General features: G+C 46.4%; 1 protein-coding gene and 1 pseudogene across 2 annotated transcripts in view; both read right to left on the minus strand.

The window, feature by feature from the left end:
• Positions 1 to 12,673, minus strand: part of BMPR1A (bone morphogenetic protein receptor type 1A) — a 167,349-nt gene that overhangs the window by 54,146 nt on the left and 100,530 nt on the right. For both annotated transcript variants that reach the window (XM_036461234.2, XM_045570699.1), the window contains one exon: positions 1,589 to 1,803. In XM_036461234.2, the coding sequence (XP_036317127.1) occupies positions 1,589 to 1,655 (67 nt within the window). In that variant the 5' untranslated portion in view covers positions 1,656 to 1,803. The remainder of the gene's footprint in view (positions 1 to 1,588; positions 1,804 to 12,673) is intronic.
• Positions 7,921 to 8,974, minus strand: LOC118732144 (annotated as a pseudogene).

The raw sequence follows: 12,673 nt of genomic DNA on the forward strand, positions 1-12,673 counted from the left end.
ATGTACATGCCCTTGACCGGAATAGCACCTGGGACCTTTCACTCTACCACTGAGCCAAACCAGTTTTGGCTTATTTAAAAAGTTTTTGCACTCTAGCTTGTTTGGCTCAGTGGATAAAGCATAGGCCTGTGGACTGAAAGTTTCTGTCAAGGGCACATGCCCAGGTTGCAAGCAAGCTCAATCCCCAGTGTCAGGTGTGCAGGAGGCAGCCAATCAATGATTCTTAACACTGATATTTTGCTTGTTCTCTCCCACTTCCTCTCTGAAATCAATAAAAATTATTAAAAATAAATAACAAAAAGTGGCTTTTGCAAGAGGGCTCTGCATGATAATAATGAGGGTATTGTACCTAAGACAAAAGACAAAAAAAAACTACAGAATTCATTATTATGCTCATGCTTTAAAGTAAAAAATGTCAAAAGATTTATGCTGCTAATATTTTTTCCTGTTAGTAGATATTAATCCATATCACTGTGAACAAAACATGAAAGAGCAATCTGTGGTCATAAATATAAAGATGATGAATAAGTTATATCTAAATTCCTTTTGCAAAATATTTTCTTTTCAGTTTAAATTATTGTTCTAATTAAACCAAACAAAAAGAGCTCATATGAAAATACAGCTGTATTTGATCCTATGACTTATCACAGCAACTTCCTTTTTGAAAGTGCCAAGCTCTGAACAAACCAGAGTAAAATTACAATATTGAACATAAATAAAACAGTAGTTTTTGAAGAACTACTGTTTCCCCGAAAATAAGACAGTGTCTTATATTAATTTCTTCTTCCAAAGTTGCGCTAGGTCTTATTTTCAGGGGATGTCTTATCTTTCCATGCGCTAGGTCTTATTTTCGGAGGATGTCTTATTTCAATATTTTCGGGGAAACAAGGTATTAGTATTCAGCACACATACATAAGTGCCATTTATATTTCTGAAGCCTTTTAACAACAATACTTTTTTAAATTATTTAATTGATTCCTTATTGTATTTTAAAGAGACAGGAATTTTAAACTAATTCTTCTTAAAATAATGTTTTTATTTATTTTTTATAGAGAGGAAGGGAGAGGGATACAGAGATAGAAATATCAATCGGCTGCTTCCTGCAAGCCCCCCCCCCCCCCCCCCACCCGCCCGAGGATCGAGCCAAAACTCAGACATGTGCCCTGACTGGAAGTTTTCTGGTTCATGGGTCCAAGCACAACCACTGAGCCACACCAGCTGGGCTAAACTAAGTCTTAAGTACCTATTACCTGTACTACATGCACTAGGTCAATTATTTTATTTTATACTTTATCTCATTTAATCCTCACAAGAACTGATGCTATGTATCACAATGCCTATGTTATGAATAAGAGAACAGGTTCAGAAAGGCTTAGATTTTACACATACTGAAAATGTTCCTATCACAGTCAAGTTCACAAGTTATTTGGTAAACTTGTTCTTAGTCTCTTTAAAATTTATGCTACTATACTGACCCTAACTGTTCAAAAAAAGGAGCTGAAATAGTTGCAGGAATAAATGCTTTTTTTATAAACAGAAATATGTTATGTAAAAAGAGGTACGATTGCTTAGATGAACAATGGTTTACCTTGAACAGGAGGCACGATGGACAGATAGGCTCCCAATAAGGTGACATAAACATATAGCTGAGTCATCGTTCAACTTTAACGTTTACTGTACACTGTCACCTCAATCACTGGTCTTGTGTCACTGATTTAAACACTTTTTATTTGCTGAGATTTTCTTGTAAATGGTTTCAATGACTTTACAATGACTCCAATTTCCACTGCTTTCTTCTGACTCCTGGAAGATAAAAATATGAAAAAGATAATACGTATGACTGAATTTTAAAAAGTTTTTAAAAACAAAGAGAGAAAAACAAATGCCCAAATATAACTTTATTTTTTAAAATATGTTTTTATTGATTTCAGAGAGGAAAGGAGAGGGAGAAAGAGATAGAAACATCAACGATGAGAGAGAATCATTGGTCGGCTGCCTCCTTCACGCCCCTGAACTGGGGATCAAGCCCACAACCCTAGCATGTGCCCTGACTGAGAATGGAACAGTGACCTCCTGGTTCACAGGTCGACGCTCAACCACTGAGCCAGGTGGCCAGCTCAAACATAACTTTAAATAATGAAAATATATTTTTAAAGACCTAAGTTACCATAGCTTTTTAAAAAGGGCACTGTAATGTAAAAGCTTAGATATTTAGTAATGGATAATCACCACTCTGACCATAGATTACAATATGTAAACAGATAAACACACTAAATAATCTCAATAGTCTTTTCTGGATACTCTAAAGTAATTAAGTTATTTAGGAATAAACAGAAAAAGTTAAATTTAAAATACTACACTATTCATTAATAATCTTTCAAATCCTAGTAAATGTGATAAAAATGTCTTGAAGAACAGAAGCAGAGATAAGGAGGCATGCGTCAGACTGTAGGACCTCAAAGGGAGGGTGGGGATGAAAGAGAGAGATCAACCAAAAGACTTATGTGCATACATACGAGCCTAACCAGCTGTCAAGGACAATAGGGGGGTGGGGGCATGAGTGGAGAGGGATGAGGGATTGGAATGGGGGGTTGAGGACAAATATGTGATACCTTAATCAATAAAGAAATAAAAAAATAAAACATTAAAAAGTCTTGAATCTTTCTAATAAATAATGTATTCTATAGATAGAAGCAAAAGCCCACCTAGAAAATCACACATTCAAATACGCCCCTGTGTGCTCTATAATGAAAGTAAAACCAATAGAAATGTACCTTAAATAAAATTATTTTCCTAAAATACGGCAAATCTGACTTTACTAGAATAAAATTGAGTTTTTTTTAAATTTTTAAATTTTTTATTTTTTACAGAGAGGAAGAGAGAGGGATAGAGAGTTAGAAACATTGATGAGAGAGAATCATCGATCAGCTGCCTCTTGCACACCCCCTACTGGGATGTGCCCGCAACCAAGGTACATGCCCTTGACCAGAATCGAACCCGGGACCTTTCAGTCCGCAGGCCGACGCCGCTCTATCCACTGAGCCAAACCAGTTTCAGCTAAAATTGAATTTTTAATATGGGTGGTGTGAAATAAAACCTCTCAAATTAAGGTTCAGCAATTGTAAAATAAACAGTTAACAGAAAAAAAAAAAAGGCTAGTTTGTATAAAGATGAACCTAATTCTGCTTTGCTCCCATCCTATTGGTACAGGCAATTTTATTTTATTGACTTCGGCCTGAATTATAGAATGAACTAGAGGCCTGGTGCATGAAATTTGTGTGAGTGGGGGGGTGGGGGGGTGGTGGTGGTGAGGAGGTCCTCAGCCCAGCCTGTACCCTCTCCAATCCAGGACCCCTCAGGGATGTCCAATTGCCTCTCACAACTGGGACCACTGGCTCCTAACTGCTCACCTGCCTGCCTGATCGTCCCTAACGCCTCTACTTGCCTGCCTGATCGCCCCTAACTGCTTTTGCCTCACCTCACACCCAGGACCTAGGATTCCCTCCTCTGGCTGGGTTGAACTGGGCTTCCCTCCCTCTGGCTGGCATAGGCCAGCTTTACCTGGGCTGGCAGTAGCAGCAGGAGACCATGAGTGGGCAGCTTTGCCCGGGCCACAGCCGCAGATGCCTGGGACCACAGCCTGGCTGGTCCCCGTTCCTCTCTCGCAAGCTCATTTGTGCCTGGGCAGTCCCCAGTCCCACCTCCCCTCCCCTCCCCCCCATCTGTGCCTGGCTGGTTCACATTATTCTCTCCCAGTGTTGAGTGTCTGAGCCATTAAGGCATAATGGCGTGATGACATTTGCATATTAGCTCTTTATTATATAAGATAAAACTTTATTGATGACACAATTAACCTTGGTATCATCTATAATAATAAAAGCATAGCAGGCTAATTAGACCAAATGACCTTCTGGACTAAGCCGGAGCTGCGAGGAAGCCTGGGGCCCGGAAGCCAGAGGGAAGCCAGTGCAGGCAGCTGGGGGAAGGAAGGCCTATGCTTGCACAAATTTCGTGCTTTGGGCCTCTAGTTTCTACTATAAGTAACCTGAGTTTCTACTTTACCCATCTGAGAATTTTTCACTTTTTTTTTGTTGAATTTTTCACTTTTACCAGCTCTCCAAAGCCACTCCCAGTACTGAAGAAATAAGGTTTACAATGAGAAGTCACTTATATTGCACATTTTATTATATATACAGCTTAGTTCTGAAACCTCTGCAATTTCTCACTTCTCTACTAGGAAATTAATTTGCTTCCCATCTATATAGTGCTAAGAGAGTAAGATGCAAAGTCTGAAATAATTACAGAATAAGACCTGCAATGTGACAACAACATTTCTCAGGAAAATTTGACATAAAATTATGATTCTAGAGAGACTTGTTCCAGGTTCCAAATTCAAAAGAAGTTTCCAATATGTTTCTAACTAACCCTGTTGTCTCTCTCTTTATCTCTAAGTGCCTATAACTATCTCTGCTGGGATTATATTCCACCTATCTAAATCAAACTCATTAACTTTTCTTCTCACTCCCCTAGGCCTGCTCCTCCTCCTCCACTTGCTAGCACAGGGCAGGGTGGAGCTCTCTCTGGCCAGTCACCCAAACCAAAACCTTTGGATCTTTTCTGCCTCCCTCACCAGCTCTAGCTCTCACACCCTCATGAAACTTTTCCTTATTTATTCATACACTCACTCACCAACAGCATTTTTTGAGTATATACTACCCCAAATTATAAGGTGGTAGAAAAACAAATATAAGCAGGACAGTTTCTGCTTCAAGAAGCTCAGTCTTAGGGAGGAAATGGATTGCTATGATTAATTCCATCTTTCAGTGTCAGTTTCTTCATCAATTTGTTGAAACTTAACACGTGGTCTTGTCTCATCAAAGGTACAACGAGACATCTTGCAGGGTGCTCCACCAGACTCTAAGCACCTTTCAGAGCAAAGGGGATTATGTGTGGTTCCTCCCACCTATCTGTGACTGCTACTCTAAGCATCTCAAATCCTGACTTGCCTTAAACAAGTAACCTAACCCTCTCTGGTTAGTTTCCTCATCTGTAAAATTAGAATATTATTAACTCCCAATTATTTTGAGAACTAAATGAAATAGCTAACAAATAGTCATGTGTAATTATGCCCCAGCACCATTATAAATGCTTTGAATGCATTAATATTATTTTATCAATTCATCCCAACTACTTTATAAGATAGGTACATTACATATGAGGAAATCGAGGCAAGTAAAGCATAAGAAATTTATCAAAGACCACACAGCTGGTAAGTGGCAGGACTATAAATCTAATCAAGAAGACCTGATCCCAGAGTCCAGGTGTTAACTGCTACCTTATATTGACTGCCTGCTGGATATTTTATGTACATAATGTAATGTAAACTATATATTATAAAGTATTTTGGAGGATAGTACAAAGTAGGTGCTCAATATAAGTTTCCTCCTCACACACATGTTTATAACACACTTGCCAACAGGGCACAGGCAGTAACAGGTGCTATCCAGGGCAATCCTGTCTGAAAGACATTTTTTATAGGCAAAACACCTGCAATAACTTATATGGAGAACAGCTATCAGCCAAGGATAGACTAAAGGTAAAATGACTTCAAATACCTCATATGTAACCTCTCTCCACATCAGCACCTGAGACAACTGCTGAGACATAAGGCAACCTTATCGCCCACTGGGGATGTGCCCACAACCAAGGTACATGCCCTTGACCGGAATTGAACCTGGGATCTTTCAGTCCGCAGGTCGACGCTCTATCCATTGAGCCAAACCGGTTTTGGCAAGGAACTTTTTTTTTTTTTTAAAGACACGGAGACACTTCATTATTATTTTTTTGGTCCTTTTTTAATATAAAAATATTTTTATTGACTTCAGAGATGAAAGGAGAGAGTGAAGCATCAATGATGAGAACCAATGACCAGCCGTCGTATCTCTCTCCCCACCCCAACCCCGCCAAATGGCGCCCAGACCCAGAGCATGTGCCCTGACAGGGACTCCAACCACAACCTCCCAGCTCATAGTTTTTTGTTTGTTTTTTTTAAATATATTTTATTGATTTTTTACAGAGAGGAAGAGAGAGGGACAGAGAGTTAGAAACATCAATGAGAGAGAGTCACCGATCAGCTGCCTTCTGCACACCCCCCACTGGGGATGTGCCCGCAACCAAGGTACATACTCTTGACCGGAATCGAACCCGGGACCTTTTAGTCCGCAGGCTGACGCTCTATTCACTGAGCCAAACCGGTTTCGGCCCAGCTTATAGTTTGCTGCTGTCCTCCTGCATGAGCCCAGGCAAGAGGAGCCTGCAACCAAGGTACGCGCCCTTGACCAAAATCGAACCCGGGACCCTTCAGTCCGCAGGCTGTTGCGCAGATCCATGGCTGTTTCTGCATCTGCTGGCTGTCAGTCTTCCTCCTCTCCCTGGAGCGTAATCCCTAAGAGCAGCCGGACAGGGGTTTCCTGTCGGCTTGGGTTCCTCCCTGGCCACCAGGTGCCACATGGATCTCGCATGACAATGTCCGTCCCAGCTGTCCCCGAGGCGGCGCACTGACCAGGGCTGCAGGAGGCTGGGCTGGCGCACAGGCGGGGCCCTGCCTGGCCCCGGCCCGCCAGCCCGGTCTGCAGGTGGTGGAGACCCAGTCGCAGACCAGGTGGGTTCCCACTTAGCAGGAGCTCGCTGCCGCCTCTCCTCTCTCCTTCACCCGTGAGAGCCATCAGAAGCCGCGAGTGCGGAGCCATCAGTAGCGGCTGGACCTAGGAGGTGAGGGATTGAGGGAGACACAGCTTGGGAAGGGGTAGGGGGTGTTTGGAAGTGGGACTAGAATGGGTTCAGGGACCAAGCGAGGAGGGCAGCCCAGGTTGCTCCGGTCACTCCTGGCATTGCCCCTGCCCCCAGGCCGAGCGCCTGATACGGGAAGGCGTGGAACACTATACAGCCGCTGGCCAGACCCCAAGGAGGTGAGACAGAATGACCACCCCTGAGGCCCAATCCCAATGACCACCAGCCAGGCCAGCACAGAACTCGGGGAGCACCAGCCTGGCTTGCAGTCACAGCCGCTCTCCAGACCCACAACCACGGAAGGCGGGGAGCTGAGCCGGCCCTTTCCCTTCGTCTGAGAGGAACGTGTGCGTACCCCCCGCTGGATGGGAATGGGGGAGCACTCCCCTCCCATCACCTCTCACTGGCCGCCCTCTTTAGACTCAAGGGCAGGAACGGCTGCCCCAGGAGCTGAGTGGGTTCCAGAGGGTCCTTGCCCCCTCCACCCGCCAGCGAGGGTGGCACCTCCACAGAAGTCGGGACGGGCTTGATTCTGGGCAGATGCTGGTGAATTGCTTCCATGTGCTTCTCAGAGTGCGCATCTCCGTCCACCTCCGCCTTCCTGGGTCGCAGACCAAGGAGCCTGCTGCCAGGCCCCTCCCCTGCCTCCCAATCTGTCCCCGCGAGGCGGAGGGGATCAAGATCCAATCCCCTACCTTCAGCGGCCCTCCGCCCAAGAGGCCCACCTGCGCTCCTCTCCTGGGCCCCTGGCCTGCCTCACTGCCCCCCTCCAAAGGGTGGGTGCGCGAGGTAGGGAGGGGGCAGGGGACAATGAGGAGGCCCCTTTCATGGGCTGGGGGTCAGGAAGGGTGGGCAGAGGGGAGATCTGATTGCCTCAACTTCTCACTGCCCTTTGCAAACTGGGACAAAATTCAGAAGAAAAACACAAGCTTCTTTGAGCTTAGGAAAAAGTCCACTCGGAAAGGAAGCTCTCCCAGCCCCAACAATGGGCAGCTCCGCCCCTCGCCTCCTCCCGCCTCAGCCTCGAGGAAAAGCTGGGCTTGGGGCAGAAACAGCTGGGAAGGACCCAAGAACAGCCCAAATAGGAGCAAGGCGGGGACAGGCGGCTCCTGGCTGCAGCAGGGCAGGCGGCTACCCCAGTGGCCACGGCAGGAAGCTCCTCCCTCCCCCTCCCCGGGTTGCGCTGCCACTGCTGCCGCCCGGCGGTGGATGCGCTGGTGGCGCAGCAGGTCGAGCGGCGGCCGGCCGAAGCCCCTGCAGCACTGCCAGCTGGCGAAGGGACGCTCGCCCGAGTGCGTCCTGCGGTGGCGCAAGAGGTCATCCCGCGCCAGTAGGTCCTCCCGCACTCGTAGGCATACGGCCTCTCGCGGGCCAGCAGCGGGTGCAGCGCGGCCGGGGCCCGGGGCCACCGGGGTGCGGGCCGCGGGCCGCTGCAGGTGCACCTTGCGCCTGAAGGTCTTGCCGCACTGGGGGCAGGCGTGCGGCTTCTTGGCCGAGTGGCTTTGCAGATGGCACAACAGGGGCGCCGGCAAGACGATGCCGCACTAGGGGCGGCCAGGAGGGCGGGCAGGTCAGGCGCGGGCGGGGCCGGAGGGGCGGGGGAGGGGCTGCCGGGCTCCTGCTTGTAGGGGCGCGTGGCTTGTAGGGGCGCGTTGCCTGGGCGTCCAGGAGGCCGGCTCCTCAACCCCTGGGACCGCGTCTTCTAGAGCCATCATCCCACCGTCTTCCTTTTGGAGGCTGACCCCGGAGTCTTCCGTCCCATCCCAAAGGGCTCACGTCGCTGGTCCCCAGAGCTCCTCCAGCAGGGCCAGCGCCCCCTCGCTGGTCTGGGGCCGGCGGCTGCACAGCCAGGCCTGGATGTCAGCAGGGAAGGCGCTCAGGAACGAGCTGCAGCCAGTCCCGGCACAGGGCGCGCAGCAGGGCCAGCGCCTTCCAGCGGCCTGCGCTTCGCCCAGGTGGAAGTGGCCTAAACGGTGTCACAGGGAGTCCAGGACCAGGACCTCAGTGGCCTGGCCCTCCTGCTTCAAGGGCTGGAAGGATGGGATCTCCATGGGGGCCTGAGAGCCCTGGGGAGGGGTGCGACAACAGCACCTTGGTTGTAGGCTCTTCCCCAGCAAGGCAGGACACAGCCAATGCATGTGTTTCTCTCTCATTAATGTGTCCCTCTGTTTCCCATTCTCTTCTACGTCCCTTACTCTCCCGGGGGAGACTCCCGCAAACCCCTTTATTTCCTCATACATGTGCACATTTGGTGCTTTTAAAAAATATATACTTTACTGATTTTTTACAGAGGAACGAGAGGGATAGAGAGTTAGAAATGTCAATGAGAGAGAAACACTGATCAGCTGCCTCCTGCACACCTACTAGAGATGTGCCCGCAACCAAGGTACATGCCCTTGACCAGAATTGAACCTGGGACCTTTCAGTAGCAGGCAGATACTCTATCCACTGAGCCAAACCAGTTAGGGTAGAGGAGGCGGGGCTTTTGATGTTGACTGGCATAAAAACTGATCAATCAGAACCAAATCTGGGTGAACTGTGAAAAGCTATGGCTGCCTAGGAGGCGAAGCTTTTGATGCTAACTGGCATAGAAACCAAATTGCTGGCAGAGGAGGGTTATTGGAGGTGAAATCAGGCCTGCAGGGGAGGGCAGTTAGAGGTGATCAGGCAGGTAGGCAGAGGCAGTTAGGGGCAATCAGGCAGGCAAACAAGTGAGTGGTTAGGAGGCAGCAGTCCCAGATTATGAGGGGGATGCCAGATTGCTGGTTTAGGCCTGATTCCTGTTGGGCATCCCCCAAGGGGGTCCCCGATTAGAGAGGGTGCAGGCTAGGCTGAGGGAAACACCCCCCACATGAATTTCATGCACTGGGCCTCTAGTTGGTTAATAAAATTATGTTTCAGGTATACAATTCTATAAAATATCATCTGTATTTTGTATTGTATATTCACTACCTTAAGTTTCCTTTTATCACTACTTATCACCTCACTACAGGTGCAGTGCATGAAATTTGTGCAGGAGGGGTGTCCCTCAGCCCAGCCTGCACCCTCTCCAATCTGGAACCTTTAGAGGGATGTCCCACTGGAACTGGGCTTAATGGGCAGTCGGACATCCCTCCCACAATCCAGGACTGCTGGTTCCCAACCGCTTGCCTGCCTGATTGCCCCTAACCACTTCTGCCTGTCAGCCTGATCACCCCCTGCTATCCAGATCAACGTCTAACTGCTCCCCTTTCGGCAAATTGCCCAAACTGCCTTCCCATGAAAGCCTGGTCCCCCCAGCTGCCCTCCCCTGCAGGTCCAGTCACCCCCAACTGCTCTCCCTTGTAGGCCTGGTTCCTCCCAACTGCCCTCCCTGGAAGGCCACCTTGTGGTGGTCATCTTGTGTCCACATGAGGGCAGCCATCTTATGTGTTGGAATAATGGTCAATTTGCATATTATTCTTTTATTAGATAGGATACCCTCTACCTCCTCCCTTACTCCCTTTCACTCTGGTAGTCATCATACTGTTGTCTATGAGGGTTTTTTGGGCTTAATCCTCTCCCCTTTTGGGGCTTAATCCATGTCATCAGCCTATTCCCCTCTCCCCTCTAATAGCTGCCAATCTGTTCTCTGGATTTATGAGTCTATTTCTATTTTTTTTTTTTTAAATATACTTCATTGATTTTTTACAGAGAGGAAGAGAGGGATAGAGAGTTAGAAACATCGATGAGAGAGAATCATCAATTAACTGCCTCTTGCACACCTCCTACTGGGGATGTGCCCGCAACCAAGGTACATGCCCTTGACCAGAATTGAACCTGGGACCCTTCAGTCCGCAGGCTGACGCTCTATCCACTGAGCCAAACTGGTTTCGGCTATTTCTATTTTGTTTGTGAGTTTATTTTGTTCATTAGTTTCCACATATAAGTGAAGTAAAAAAAATAAATAAATTAGTGAAGTCATACAGTATTTATTTTTCTCTGGCTTACTTAATTTATAATAATATTTGCCAGGTCCACCCTGATCCATTTGGCTCAGTGGACAGAGTATGGGGCTGTGGACTCAAGGTCCCAGGTTCGATTCCGGTCAAGGGCATGTACCTTGGTTGCAGGCACATCCCCAATAGGGGGTGTGCAGGAGGCAGCTGACTGATGTTTCTCTCTCATCAATGTTTCTGACTCTCTCCCTCTCCCTTCATCTCTGTAAAAAAAAAAAAAAAAAAAAGCAAAGAATCAGTACAATATATTTAAAATAATAATAATAATATTATTATTCACCAGGTCCGTCCATGCCACAAAAATGTAAGATTTCCTTCTTTACTACTCTGACAGAGTAGTATTCCATTGTATAAATGTACCACAGCTTTTTTATCCACTCTACTGATTGGCAATTGGGCTGCTTTTAAATCTTGGGTATTGTAAATAATGTCAAAATGAATATAAAAACATATATAGTCTTTCAAATTAGTGTTTTGAGTTTCTTCAGATATATTTTGATAAGTGGAATTACTAGACAGTTTTATTTTTAAAATTTTTGAGGTAACACCATATTGTTTTTCACAGTGACTGAACCAGTCTGCATTCCCAACAAGAGTGCACAAGGGGTTCCTTTTTCTCCAAATCCTGGCCAGCACTTGTTATTTGTTGACAGGTGTGAGATGATATCTTATTGGGGTTTTAAATTACATGTCTCTAATTAATGACCTTGAACATCTTTTCATGTCTCTTGACCAACTTTATGTCCTCTTCGAAGAATAGTCTATTCAGGTCCTTTGTCCATTTTTTAGTTGAATTGTCTTTTTGGTGCTGAATTTTTTAAGTTCTTTATAAATTGTGGACATTAAGCCTTTGTTATATGTATCTTTGGCGAATGTTCTCCCATTCAGTGGTTTGTCTTTTCATTTTGTTGGTTTCTTTTGCTGTGATAAAGCTTTTGTTTGATTTTTCTTTTAATTCCCCTGTCCTAGGAGATATATCAGAAAAAATATTGCTGCAAGAAATGTCCGAGATTTCACTGTCTGTTTCCTTCTAGGATTTTTATGGTTTTGAGTCTAACATTTAAGTCTTTAATACATTTTGAGTTTATTCTTTTGTATGGTGTAAGTTGGTGGTTTAAGTTTCATTTTTTTTGCATGTACCTGTCAAATTTTCCCAACACCATTTATTGAATAGACAGTCTTTACACCACTGTATCTTCTTGTCTCCTTTCTCAAATATTGACTATAAGGTTCTCCTTCCTCCCACCTGGTGGGTGGAGTTATGACATTACTAGCATCTGTCACAGAGACATGTCCAAGACATTGAGCTATCAATCAGCACGTGTCAAACTGTCCTGGAGCCCACCCCTTCCTGTTCTGCCCTGGGTCCAACCCTCTCCTGTTCCTCCCCTTAAAAGGCTCCCTCAGACCAGCCACATGTTGCTGATCCTCCATGTCCAGGTGGCAGCCCGGCTGGGTCTATCCCCCTCCCAACTCCTTCAATTCTGATTTCTCTACCTCCGTAATGAGTCCCACTCATTACTGGGGAATAAACTTTACTTTAAAACTCCTTGGTGGTCAGTTTCCTGCGCCCAAACCTTACATTGACCATAAAGACTTGGGGTTATTTCTGGGCTGGGGGACCTCTGCATCTGAGCTATCACTCCATAACCTCCTCTGCCGCCTGTGGGAGCAGGGCCACTCCTTCCGCATCTCCATTCTTCCTACCATTGAAGCTACCGGTCTTGATGCGGCTTCTTCTGTAAACCCTTGGTTATAATGCCTCTCTCCAACTAGTCTTCGGTTGGTTATTCAGGATGATTGTTCAATAATTTCATTGTAATTCCAGTTTGGTCCTGGGAGGAGGTAAGTTTGGCTTCCTTGGACTCTGCCGCCATCTTGGATCCTCAAGGCTCATTTTTTGGGTG

Source organism: Pipistrellus kuhlii, unplaced genomic scaffold (assembly GCF_014108245.1).
Source record: "Pipistrellus kuhlii isolate mPipKuh1 unplaced genomic scaffold, mPipKuh1.p scaffold_m20_p_35, whole genome shotgun sequence".
Taxonomy (NCBI): Eukaryota; Metazoa; Chordata; class Mammalia; order Chiroptera; family Vespertilionidae; genus Pipistrellus; species Pipistrellus kuhlii.